The sequence below is a fragment of the Chiloscyllium punctatum genome, chromosome 4 (assembly GCF_047496795.1).
Source record: "Chiloscyllium punctatum isolate Juve2018m chromosome 4, sChiPun1.3, whole genome shotgun sequence".
NCBI lineage: Eukaryota > Metazoa > Chordata > Chondrichthyes > Orectolobiformes > Hemiscylliidae > Chiloscyllium > Chiloscyllium punctatum.
The window spans coordinates 10,516,646-10,531,250 of NC_092742.1; the positions used below are offsets into that span (position 1 = coordinate 10,516,646).

Consider the following 14,605-nt stretch of genomic DNA (forward strand, 5'->3'; position numbering starts at 1 on the left):
GTAGAAGGAATTGATTTCATCTGACTGGTACAGAAATATTGACTGCTCTGAGTGTGGCAAAACAACCAATAGAAATAAAAGTAACAGATGTTTCAGGAGGAACATCTTGGGTTTCTTTTGACTATGCTGTGACTAGATCTCAGGCAGGAAGAGATGAGTCTTTGAAAAATTGAAAATTCATCATTACTTTGAAAATTATGCTTAAGAAAAATGAAAGAAGAGAATTAATCTGACATGTACAGCCTTTTATAATAGAAATGTGACAAATGGATCCTGAATTGGGAGATTTGTACCTACCGCTTACTCAGGAATTGAGTCAGACCCAATGAAAGACAAAGTGATAATGAAAAATGACGACCAGCTGAAATACCCCAGCCGAATATTCTATCAGTTGGTAGTTCCATCTGAATATCAATAACTACTTTATGAGTAGTTCACAAAATTCCAATGGTGGATTAACTGCCATTAGGAAAACACACATTAAGATACTAAACATTTTTATTGGTCCAGATTACACAAAGATGAGGTGAAATTTTGCCAGATATGCCATACATGACAAGTAGTGGAAGCACTCAGCCATCAATTAAACATGTGCATTTAATTCTGATACCATTAACAGTGTCTTAATATATTGTGTCGTACCCTAGCCTAAATTCGAAATGAGCATCAGTATCTTCCAATAATAATGGATGTACCACCCAGATTTCCTGAAGGAGTACCTTTAAAACAAACAGAGCAAAATTGGTAGTGAAAAAGTTAATTTAATTTTTTTTACAAGATATGGATTACTTAAATAAATGCAATCAGATCAATGTTTAAATTTCCTGTCACAAATATTCAAAGAAACAATGAATAGTTTGCAAATAAAACAATTTGATTCTTCAGCTTGTCACCCACAATATTGGAAAGATGGCATCAATAGTTCAGGACCACGGGTAGAGTTTATTCACAGTAATATCCTAATGATTGGGATAAAGGAATTCCCTTGTTACTGTTTATTATTATGAATGTTTTTTAATGAGCCTAAAAGATTCAGTGATATATGGGCAAACTGATATATGGGCATTAGATGAGAGGATTCAAATGCAGAAAATGCCAGGGAAACTCAGCAACATTGGCAGCATCTGTGGAGACAGAAACAGAGTTAATGTTTCCAGTCTAGTATAACGCTTTGGTCATATCAAATGCAAAATGTCAGCTCTGTTTCTCTCTTCACAGATGCTGTCAAGCCTACTGAGTTTCTCCTGCATTTTCTATTTGTTTCATGCTTCCAGCATTTGCAATTTTTGCTTTTATTTAGATGAGAGGATTCCTTAAGTTAATTAATGAGAAATTTATAAACCAAAGCACTAAGAGATAATGTTTCCAGCCTGGATGTCCAGTTTCAATAAAAATATAATCAAAGCATGAGATCAGCCAAAAATCATTTGAAGAGTGCTCAACAAACAACTGAATTGTTGAATACGATAAGTAGATTTCAACTTCTGAATTTTCAATTTCTGATTCATTCTACAATTGGCTAATAGTTGTATTTCACTTTTTCTCACTGCCATAAATATACTTTTTTCCTTCTTATCCTCCCTGTCACAGTATCTCTTTAACATGTCAATATAGACTCATAGTCGTTTACAACACACAAGGAAACCATTTGGCTCAGTGTGTCTGTGCTGATCATCAAAGCTCTAACTACATTAATTGAATTTTCCAGCTTTTGGTCCAGAGGAGTCTATGGCACTGTAAGCAATAATTGCAAGAATTTCTGATTCAACCACTTTTTTCAGACAGTGAATTCTAGTGTCCAACCAGCCTTTCAACTCTCAATATATTCTCAACTCTCTTCTTAGTCTTCAACCATTTACCTTAAATCTATGCCCCATTTCCAAAAAAGCATTTCAAAATGACTTAGATAAATAGTACGGATTCAAATTAAATTTTGTACATAGTTCAAGAGAAACAGCTTTGGTTATATACGTTGTTAATGTAAGGGATGCATTACCCTTAAAAAACATCTTTACAGACTGGATTCAGAAGATATTAGCTCAAGTGATGGAAGAGATTAAGTTCATGACAGACAATGCCATTATTAAATTGAGTTAAAGCTGGAGCTTACATATTACAATGGTACCGGATTTCAATGGGTCACAAAGTCAATGTGGTAAGAAAGTTGGGTCAGAAGTCACACAACGCCAGGTTATAGTCCAACAGGTTTACTTGAAATCACAAGCTTTTGGAGTGCTGCTCCTTCATCAGGTTCACCTGACTATAACCTGGTGTTGTGTGACTTCTGACCTTGTCCACTCCAGTTCAACATCGGAACCTCCACATTGTAAGAAAACTGGACTGGTTTTTTATTCCAACACTACAGGACCACACTGAACAAGAAGTAGACATGCATCAAAATTGACTTAGTAAAAGGATATTGGCAAGTTCCATTGACTAATAAGTCTAAAGAAATGCCAGCTTTTGTGCCACTGGATGGACATTATCAGACCATTTAGAATGAAAATTGCATGAGTAACTTTCCAATTATTAACCAACAAAGTCATCTGAAAATTGAATTCAACTACAATCTGGAATAAAAAGCTAGCCTAATTGTGACTATGTAAAAATTCACCTATTTCACTAATGTCCTGGTCTGGATTACATGTGACTCCAGTCTCACAGGGATGCATTACCGTTAAAAAACATGCTTACAAACTGAATTCAGAAGACATTAGCTCAAGTGATGGAAGAGATTAAGTTCATGACAGACAATTGCTTGATGTGCATTTTGGATGGGCAATAAGTTCTGGCTTGTCCAGTGATACCCACTTCAAGCCACCAGACTCAGGAAGGCATTGCAAAATTATCTCTGCAGTTCAAGAAAATAAACTACTATAATAACCAAATATAGCAACTAAATATATGATCTATCATGCTAGATTTCATTCTGGGATCTGACTCATCCAGTATTATCAGCAACTGGGATCATACATATCTAGTAGACAATAAAGAAAATGGTAAAACGATGTTTAGGAGCACCTCTTTCTAGATCCAAGATGCAATGGGATTGGAGACTCCATTTTCATGTTCTTTATTTACTTCTATACCCACTGGTGTGAAGGGTACATTGACATGCACTGCTCACTTTTGTTTTAAAGATTACTATAATATTGGTAATAAATAAACTGCATTATTAAATATATTACACCCTCTAGCTTTTCAAATCTGTTAAGAGTAAGGAAGTAATTTCACTTTTCAAGAAGTTTGTTTTAGTATTCTTTATCCCAGATTAAGCTTTGGCAAGCACATCCTATTGCACCTTCTATGTAATCAAATGGAATTGGCCCACATTTTGGCTGTGATTTATTGCTAAGTTTTCTCAATATTGATGTGCTTTTGCAGTTTTTTGAAATCCCGATCTTCCCTCCACATTAGGTCAGAAGTGGGGGTATGTGCCGATAGTTGCACAATGTTCAGCATCATCCAAGACTCCTCAAGATACTAAAGCAGTAACATTTGCACCACACAAATGCCAGGCAATAACCACTTCCAATAAAAGACAATTGCCCCTCAACATTCAATGACGTTATGATCATCGAATCCCCCATTATCAATATCCTGGGAGTTAACATTGACCAGAAACTGAACTGGATGAGCCACTTATGTATACTGGCTACAAGAGCAGGCCAGATGTTCAGAATAGTGCAGCAATTAACTCACCTCATGACTCCCCAAAGTCTAACCACCATCCACAAGGCAAGGTTAGATTGTGATGGAACACACCCCACTTACCTGGATGAGTGCAACTCTAGCAACACTCAAAAAGCGTGAGAACATCCATGACAAAGCTGCCAGGAGCTGAAGTATGAACCATGTCTAAGATCTGCTGCAGAAATTCACCAGACTTTTTCAGACGGCACCTTCTATACCCATGACCACTACCATCCCAAAGAACAAAGGCAGCAGATACATATGCAAGTTCCACATGCAAGTTCCCCTCCAAGCCACTTCACCATCTTGAATTGGAAATGTATTACTATTCCTTCAGTGTTGCTAGTTCAAAATCATGGAATTGGTTCTGAGTGGCATTGTGGCTCTACTCACAGGACTGTAGTAGGTCAAGAAGACAGCTCATCTTTTCAAGGGCAACTAGGGGAAGGCAATAAATGCTGGCCCAGCAGCAATGCCCATGTCCCTTGAGGGATTCAAATATATAATTTGTTAAGTGTATATCAGCCCATGTGTAAACCTACCTATGTGTGTGCCTGTGTATTTATGTGGACTGACCGCTTGACTGTAGATTTTTAACTCATGCAATAATGTACTGGTGAAGTGAGTCAATTGTCCATTTCAGATGCATTAAGAACTTTATTTTTATTGATTTCAAGAGGAGAGAAGTAAAATAAGTCGCAATTTACCATCACTTTTACTATATCACAGAAATGCAACGTTACATCCCTTAAACTTTGGTTCTTTTTGCACTTGACAGGTTGAATGGCTCCTTTTTGTTGTAATTATTTTGTGACTCTACATCTCTTAAGTTGTATTTCTATTAATTCCTGTCATTTCAGAATTTGTCCAACAATGAATTACGAACATGGGGAGTGGAAGTATTGTGTAAATTGCTTCCACTGAACATTTCACTTAAGTGCATCAAACTCTCAGGTAGGTGCTATGCCTTATAAAGCTGAAAACACTTATTTTCATCAATACAGTTCAATGATAGCTATTCCCAGATATGACTAATCATAATAGATATTGATAATGGGGGATTCGATGATCATAACGTCATTGAATGTTGAGGGGCAATTGTCTTTTATTGAAAGTGGTTATTGCCTGGCATTTGTGTGGTGCAAATGTTACTGCTTTAGTATCTTGAGGAGTCATGGATGATGCTGAACATTGTACAACTCTCAGCACATATCCCCATTCTGACCTAATGTGATCTATGGTAAGTCCCAGACATATAATTCCAAATCAACAGATTTGGGAAAGGGTTAGACGTGAAACGTCGACTTCTCCACCTCCTGATGCTAGCTTAAAAATGTGTTGCTGGAAAAGCACAGCAGGTCAGGCAGCATCGAAGGAACAGGAGAATCAATGTTTCGGGCATAAGAAGGGCTTATGCCCGAAACATCGATTCTCCTGTTCCTCTGATGCTGCCTGACTTGCTGCGCTTTTCCAGCAACACATTTTTAAGCTCTGATCTCCAGCATGTGCAGTCCTCACTTTCTCCACCTCCTGATGCTGCCTGGCTTGCTGTGTCCTTCCAGCCACCTGTGTTCTTCCAGCTGTGTCTACTTTGGATTCCAGCATCTGCAGTTTTTTTTGTCTCTAACCAAGTTTGTTCCACTGCAAAGTCTCTTCAAAGGATGCCCACTTTGAAGAAGTTCTCTGCCCTGAAGAAGGGTTACACCCAAAACATGGACTTCTCTTGATGCTGCCTGGCTTGCTGTGTTCTTCCAGCCTCCTGCCTGTTCTATAGTAGCAGCAGCAGCAGCAAAGTGATTTGAAAGGCAAATAAATGGAATAATGCACAACCTAGGGCAGCAAATTTCTCTTCCTGTCTCTGAATTTAAAAGTGAAAAGAATTCACAAATGTAACTATTAATAGATTTTTTTTTCCCAAGTGAGTTGGTAGCCCTCTTGCCTCTGAGACCCAGGTTGCTGGGTTCAATTCTCATGTCTGAGCACAAAACTTAAGGGTGACATGCCACTGCAGTACTGAGGAATACTCTGTTGGAGGTTCTGTCTTTGAACTGAGATGTGAAACTGCAGCCTTAGCATTCTCCTTGTTTGAATTTTTGGAAGAAGTGCTGGGGAGTTACCCCACTGTCCTGGTCAATATTAATCCCCAAATTAACATTGCAAAAAACAAACATTCTGGTCATCATCACAGGATTGGCTATGGGAGTTTACTGGGCACATAATGACGGTTACGTTTCCATGTTCCAAATTTTACCATACTTCAAAATTACTGCACTTTGGGACATCAGTGATCATAACCATGCTGTATAAATCATTTTCTTTAACATTGGATGTTAGTTCAGTGATAATAATTCCACCTGTGATTCATGCTTTTGCATTTCTTTATGATTACAAGTCCTATTACAGTGGATAATTTGATCATCCATGTACTGTATATCATGTTTTGACTCAGAAGGCAGAAGTGCGCTAATAATCAAGCTCTGCTATAGTATGAGTCTTACCAAAAGTGCAAATGTTTTATTTAAATCACCAAAATTTGTACTACCATCCAAAATAAATGTCCACAATACTTCAGCAGTTAACTAAAATAATTTGTGTATTTTAAGAAAGTTTGTTCTTACAATATTTGGTAAAACTGATAAACAACTAAGCTACCATGCACAATTAATCAATATTCACTTAATTCCACACACACATTCACATAACAGACAATACAGCTCTGCAGAAATGATACAGCTTGTTTAGAAAAAAAAAGAGAAAAAATAACGTGGTGGGCCAAGAGTTCAAGTTCAAAGGAAAATTTCAGAAGAAATCTCACAGTCCTTTGACGGGATTGAAGTGCTCACATCCGTATAATCAATGAGACCTTCAAATCCTACTTGAGTTCAGATGAGTTAGTTTGAAATCCTGATACTTAACTTTGTCAGGCTCTTCACAATATTTCAGCCAAAGAGAGATCTTTGCAGCTGGCTCTGCTTTTGAGTTTTCAGTTAGCTTTAAGTATTTCTAGCCTGGAGGCCTTTCTTCAACGGACACACCACAGGTATACAGGAAAGCATAGCAATTGGAGTTCAGAAGCTGTTGCTACACAACTTTGAGCATAGGGCCACTCACAAACCAGTCTGTTCAGCAACTGAAGCCATAAAACCCATCTATTCCTCTTAAAAGTTCTGCTTCCTTTCCACAAGGTTGTTTGGCTTCTTGTAAACAGGTGAACCAAAACATACTTTAACTTCATGACCTTTTACTTCCAAGAAGTCAAGGAGCAAATACTCCTCAACCCAGAAACTGTCTACATCTTTTACCTTTTTTAGCTTCTTTCACAGAATAATTTTTAAGGACTGTTTTCCCAACAAGTAAATGATATGCAACTAATAGAGGCTGACTCCCAGACTTATGAGGAAATGACTGAAAAGATTATAATTTGATTAATCATCTAAAAATGTGGTACCAGCCAAATGTGTTCAGGTTAAGGCTGTACTCTCAAATAAGAAGAGAGTGTTTGGACAAGACTCAACATTGAGTTCATCAACTTTATAGCAAGAGCACTGCCCTCTATTTTGATGACAACCCCTTCCTCCACCCCGATGTCTTATTTATATGGTTTGGCTCTTACAAAGCTGACCTATTCTTACTTTTCACACATACCATTATAATATCTATTTTGCATTTATATCACTCTATTATGACTATTAACACTCCTTTGTCCTTTGGTCTAAGCACTCTCATTACCTGCTCTACTCATCTTCCAGCTTTGTCAACAGTATAACAAATATAAATTTTCCAGCTGCCTTCAGTTCCGAAAAAGAGTCACACTGGATTTGTTTCTCTCTCCACAAAATTCCGCCTGACCTGCTGCATTTCTCCAGCAATTTCTGTTTTCAATTCAGTTCCCCAGCATCTTTAGTACATTGCTTTTGTAATAGAACAAGCAGAGATCCAGGTTCCTTCTAACCTCAGAGCAGTTTCAAGCATCTGAGGCAATGCAGCTAATACAGGACACCGGAATGTGGGAGATGATCACTGGCCACCCCAAGACTTCAGTTGTTCACTGCCATCAGGAAGCATTCTTGGGAGCCAAGTTCATTTCCATGCTATTTAATTTTAATGGACGACCAAATCAGTCATAGAATAAAGGTTCTAATTATTAAACAAAACAGTCATATATGAATTATAAGTAGCTATTGACTAATGGCTCCTTAATCATGGTAACCACCAGGCAATCCACCAACAGTAAATGTATTGTTTATTTTGTATTCTTTACGGTGATGGATGTTAATGCTGTGAAATGGAATGTCCATGATGTATCAAGCACTCCCAGATTGAATATAACATACTCTAAGTTAATTCTTAACCTAAATAGGCCCCCAAGGGTAGGACAAAATGGGGATGCTAAATTGGACACACTGCACTGTGCCAGCTGCTACCAGTTCTCTCCTTGCCTGTAGATTTTACCGATAAAAGGGCAAGCATTAGCTGGTCTGACAGCTCTTGAATACAACAACGCCCTTTAGTGACTAACTAAGGGCCACTGACTCCCTCCTTCTACTGTTATTGTGATATATATTGCAGGGAAGCTCATTCCAAATGTCCATATCAACCAGTTAAAGCTGGCAGCCCCTCCCCACCAATGCCCATTTGGGCAGCCTAAGCATTGCAAAATGCTCTCAGAATGATACCCCAATGGTAACTCAATGCAACATAACCTCATCAAAACTTCTTTCTTCAATCTGCAGGTAACAAGCTGAAATGCAATGCTGCTTCATATTTTGCCGATACTTTATCCGTAAGTAAAGACGACGATTTTTGATGAAATTCCAAAGTCTTATTTCCAACCGAACTGAAAGCTGGCTGGCATTTCTATTTTTTTCTATTAGACAGACTAGTTGGAACAACAGTTGAGTACTTATTTCTCACTTTCCCACCTTTTCTGTTTATGTGTGCTTCCCATTTGCAATGTAGCTTCAGCAATCAAGATGACAGCCAGTTAATCTCACCCTACACTGGGGATAATCCACTCAGATATGAAGATTGGATTGATTTTTACTTTTTGGGATTGGATTTGAAAGTTTTAATGACATGGCAAACACAGTCAAATGCTGCACAGGCCAAGGTGGTTGCTAAGATGTTGGGCCAGTTGTCGATATTGCTCGTAAACGATAGGTAATCAATTTACTTTGAAGGCCAGTATGATTTGTTATTCACTGTTTGGAAGAAGTGAAATTAGTTACAAAGGAGGTTGTATATGGTGTAGTCAGTCAAGTAACTTTTGTAGTATCTAGCTGACTTAGATTTTTTTCAGTTTTTTTGCTGTGGATAAGATGCGCCTGCTAATTTTGCACTGTGCCAGGCAGATGTCAGTTTTGACCTTGGCTTGGAATAGCTGGTAGACAACAGCTTGTTCAGATTTATACATTTTCAATATTATGGTTAGAATGTTGTCAGTGTCCATACCCCTTGTTATGTACAGTGGATTTTAATGTTTAATGCAAAAATGGATGTAGCTTCTGAAATGGTGGCAACTGCAAGAAGAGTTTCTAGATTAAATTAGATGGAAAATCATATGCTCATGTATGATTAATTTGATGGAAGATTTTTAAAAAAATTCGAGCTATTTTTCTCAAATTTGCACCTACAGTCTAATTTCAGAATTACAGAGCTGGATCTCAGTTACAATCAGTTTGGTGACAAAGGAGCAGAGTTCCTGGGACAAATGCTAGGTGAGAATTAACTTCACAAATGTCACATGATCATTCATTTGGTTGTTATTTTTCATAACATAGATTTCTTACTGTAGGTAAATGTATGATGAACATTTTTGTTGCTCCGATCAACAATATACTCAACAGGAAAGCATGTATTCTATTCCAGAAATCCAGCAGGAAGGATAAAATTGGAGCTAATCTTTTCACATATTTACATTTCTTTACAGAATTACACCTTGCATGTACCTTCCAACTTAACAATTTTAGGAGATGTTTATTTTATAGGGCTCAAAGGAATCCTCAGCTAAAACCCACCAGGTATATATAATTAATATACAGCTATTTAAGTGACATCTTTCATTTCCCCAATCCATGCTCAACATTGAAGACACAAGTGACCATCCCATAATAAGTCCAATAAATCAATGTTCATCTGATTCCAAGCTGGTTGGCCACACAACCAGTGTACTGCTATTGGCTTTTGTTTTTGGTAACTGATTCCTGAACTGGCTGATCTACACAGCCAGGTTGTTACTGGCATTCTTTTTTTGAGGACAAATTTCTGAACTGGCTGCTCTTCACAGTCAATGTGAACTGTTATATTTCAGTTCTCATTAGGGAACTGTTGTTTCATTGGCTGGTTGCAGCCTGTGTGTTACTCTTTTTTTTTGTGAAAAAAAAATCAATCTTTGTGCAAAAGCTTAGACAGGAGACTGATTTGAGTAGGATAAACATTATAGCCTAGTACTCACTGAAACTTAGAAGAATGAAAAGTGGAAGCATTTGTTACAACCAGGTGGTAATTCAGCTCCTCTCTTATTAACTTTTTGTGGTCAGTCAGAATAAATAGTTTATTTTGTTTTTAGCATTCAGCTATCACATTTCAATTAAAAATGCAGTTACCAAAATGAAACGGTTTTCTTGAGTGAAAGAAAGATAAATGTTTCAACTCTAATCTTCATAAAAACATTAAAACATATCAAACACAGGAAATTCATTTTTAAAAAATGAGAGTGTGATTGGCACAAACAGGAAGATACAGGCATACAATTTAAATGCTCTCAGAATTCTTGAGTTGTTAGATTTTTAAACTGAGATAAATTGTTTAAGTGCTGACTCGTATCCTCTGCTATAGTGATGTTTGTAGATATCTTTGAGTTCTTGGTGAGGGCCTGCTTCCCCAATTTGTTTTCTCACCAGGGACTGTCTTCTGTTACATTAAGAAGGGATGAGGGATAAAAAGAGAGTTAACTTTCAGGTTGCTATTATAGGCCTATCATTCCTTCACTCTGCTCTGCTGCACAGAAGTATCGTCTGTTTGTGCAGTGATTGTAACAAGGTCAGCCAGGTGGACCTCATAGAATTCGAGTTCTGTGATTGGGGCTGTTGATATTGTCTAATCAGGGAGCCCTGGCTGGCAGATATAAATGGGCTGTCTGTCTGTAGGAGTGTGTGTGTCTGTCTGTTGGCCTGTATGTGTGTGTATGTGAGGGAGTGTGCATGTATCTGTCTGTGCATCTGTCTGTGTGTGTGTGTGTCTTTGTGTGTGCGTAATGCAGTGGGGTTACCTGTAGTATGAAATGAACCCAAGGTCTCGGTTAAGGCCATTCCCATGGGTACTGAACTTGGCTATCAGCCTCTGCTCGGCCACTTTGCATTGTTGCATGACACACACACACGCGCACAGACATACACACAGACAGACGCACACTCACAGATAAACACATAGACATTCCAACACACATACACAATCCTACAGACACACACACACACTCCTACAGGCCCATACACTCACACAGACCCTCTCTCACATACAAACTTTCTCTCATACGCTCACACACGCCCTCTCACAAACTTATATCCCATTACACTCACACACATACACACACTCTCACAGACACTCATAACGGCCTCCTCACCCAACACATATACACCCATGTGAACATATATATGTTTGTGGGGTGAATTTGTACTTGCAGAATTACATTGTATTTTGCTCAAAAACTACATGAATTCACGTAAGATTCTGTAAATCTGTTTTTTAGATTAGAATCAGTCTGACCATTGTGGCATAGACAGTCTCACACAGGGCACCTTACACCTTCAATGCATTATCTGGCCTGACATGACACTAATTGTTAAAATTCAGTTGAGAATATAACTTTTAAAAAATTCTGTGATTTACATATGAAAGAACTGAAACCAATGTGTTCATTCTAAAAGATGATAGACTTAACAAACAATCCAGGTCTTTTTCAATATATAATTTCAGTTACATCATACTGTAAACTTTCGCTATAAGTTCTGTGTCTTATGATCTTATACTCCACAACCACCTGATGAAGGAGCAGCGCTCCGAAAGCTAATGTTTCCAACTAAACCTGTTGGACTGTAACCTGGTGTTGTGTGATTTTTAAACTTTGTACACCCCAGGCCAACACTGCCATCTCCAAATCATTTTGCTAGTGTGGAACTGTTCTCAACTGAAACCTGATTGTGGCCCTGGTCTGTCTTTCTGCATGTCATAAAATATGAACTTTGTAAACATTTCATTAATTAACTCCCGAGATTGTTTATATAGTCACTTGACTAAAATCATTTCTTGTAAATTCATGGTTCAAAAATGACTTTCTGACCTCTTGGGACATCAAAGTTACTTCCACAGAACTAAAACCAATAACCCAATTACCTTCACTTTAAAATCCAAATTCCCAAATGATAACATATATCAGACATTGCATTTTGGCAGGAAAAATAGAGGAGCATAATATTATTTAAATGACAAAAGCCTGCAGAAAGATATAAAACATGAATTACAAAAAGCTGGCATCCGAGTTCAGTGGGTAATAGGGGAGACAAATGGAATATTGCCATTTATTTCAAAGGTTATAAATTCAGGCAGGTTTTGCTAAAACTATACAAGGGACTTGTCAGATCACAAATGAACACTGTGAATAGTTTTGGGCCCCTTACCTAAGGAAAGATATACTGGCATTACAGGCAATCCAAAGACATTTCATTAGGTTGATACTAGATAGGGAAGGGCTGCCTAATAAGGGAAGGCTGAATAGATTAGGGCCTGTACTCATTGGAATATAGAAGAATGAGAGGTGACCCTATTTAAAATACAAGATTCTTAGGACTTGACAGGGTAGATGCAGAGAAGTTGTTTCCCCTTATGGAAGAGTCTAGGACCAGACAGCATAATCTCAGAATAAAGATAAGAATAAGAGATGAGGAGGAATTTCTTCTCTGAGTAGGTAGTGATTCTCTGGATTTACCACAGAGATCTGGGTCATTATGTATATTCAAGGCTGAGGTTGATTTTTAGTTAATAAGAGAATCAAGAGTTATGGGGAAAAGGCAAGAAAGTGAAGTTGAAGATGATCAGATCTGCCATGATCTCACTGAATTGTAGAGTTGGCTTGGAAAAATGGTCTTCATCTGAGCTACATCTTATGGTTTTAGGAACGGCTGTTGTTGTTCTAAGGTTTTACTGTGTTTAAAATGGGAATTCTGAGATTCATAACATCAGCACTGAACATTGTTGCTTGATGCATGATGCTGGTGGAGAAAGTAGGTGAAATTTGAGTCGGTAGCTTAGGAGTGAAGAAGTATAGTGCATTATTAAAATACTTTTGTGTGTGCTGCTTCATGCAGATTTCTGATACGCGTGATGACACTCTGCCACCCTTTATACCACTGTGAATATTGGTCTCTGCTACTCTATGTTTAAAAAATACTTCTAATTTTGTTACTATGGTTACAATTTAAATAGACTGTTCTATTTGCTGAAATTTCTTTTTTTCCCTTTGCTGAAAGCAACCAATGAAAGTTTGGAAATACTAAATCTGCAATGGAACCAGATTCAAACAGAGGGCGCAGTGGCTTTGAGTGCAGGACTACGGGTGAGAAGATACACTTAATATCAGTGTTTATTTTCCTCCCTTCTTTTTTCTTCTCCTAAGCATAGTTCCTTGTTGTGAGGTATTGTTCCATTGTCCCAGACAAACCTCCATCTACCGACTGTCTGTACATCTAGGGGGTGAAATGAATCTCACTGGCTGTGCAACAAATCCAAAAATTGGAAGAACTGATGGATTCACATCTTACCTAATATTGTGTTCTGTTGACCTTAAGAGACAATAAAATCAAGCATGGTGGCAAATCTAGCCTCATATCTGCGAGGTAGCAAAACTAGCCTTGTATTCAAAGCCATCAGGTCTGGATGCGCAGTGTGCAAGACAAGTGGAAACAGGGACAGTAATAACTTTCCAAAGGAAATTGGTACATACTTAAAAAGGAATCTTATTAGATCGAGTGGATTGGTTGGAGAGAAAGATAGAAGCAATGAGGAATTTGCTACAACAACAGTATGTGATGGATGGCAATTGTAGGAAGGGGGGAAAGTCTCAGAAACAGTCACATAGATGGGTTAACTCCAGGAAGGGTAAGAGAGGTAGGCAGCTAGGGCAGGAGTCTTTTGTGGATATACCCATTTCAAACAGGTATGCTGTTTTGGAAAATGTAGGGGGTGATGGATTCTCAGGGGAACGTTGCACGAACAGCCAAGTTTCTGGTATTGAGACTGGCTCTAATGCAATGAGGGGTACGTCAGACTACAGGGGATTCTGTAGTCTGAGGTACAGGTCGACGTTTCTGTGGCCAGCACAGAAAAGCAGAATGGTGTGTTGTTCCCCTGGTGCCAGGATCAAGGATGTCTCAGAGAGGATGCAGAACGTTCTCACAAGGGAGAGGGGCCAGCAAGAGGTCATTGTCCACATTGGAACCAATGATATAGGAAGGGAAAAGGTTGAGATTCTGAAGGGAGATTACAGAGAGTTAGGCAGAAATTTAAAAAGGAAGTCCTCAAGGGTAGTAATATCTGGATTACTCCCAGTGCTACGAGCTAGTGAGGGCAGGAATAGGAGGATGAATGCATGGCTGAGGAGCTGGTGTGTGGGAGAAGGATTCACATTTTCGGATCATTGGGATCTGTTTTAGGGTAGAAGTGACCTGTATAAGAAGGACGGATTGTACTGAAATTGGAAGGAGACTAATATACTGGCAGGGAAATTTGCTATAACTGCTTGGGAGGATTTAAACGAATAAGGTGGGGGTGGGAGGGGAGAGGCCCAGGGAGATAGTGAGGAAAGAGATTAATCTGAGACTGGTACAGTTGAGAACAGACGTGAGTCAAACAGTCAGGG

The 14,605-nt window shown here is 38.4% G+C and overlaps 1 protein-coding gene across 1 annotated transcript in view; it reads left to right on the plus strand.

Moving 5' to 3' along the window:
• Window positions 1-14,605, plus strand: part of LOC140475907 (uncharacterized) — an 86,219-nt gene that overhangs the window by 25,246 nt on the left and 46,368 nt on the right. The window contains exons 4-7 of the mRNA XM_072567834.1: window positions 4,554-4,647; window positions 8,427-8,476; window positions 9,329-9,410; window positions 13,218-13,303. Of these exons, the coding sequence (XP_072423935.1) occupies window positions 4,554-4,647; window positions 8,427-8,476; window positions 9,329-9,410; window positions 13,218-13,303 (312 nt within the window). The remainder of the gene's footprint in view (window positions 1-4,553; window positions 4,648-8,426; window positions 8,477-9,328; window positions 9,411-13,217; window positions 13,304-14,605) is intronic.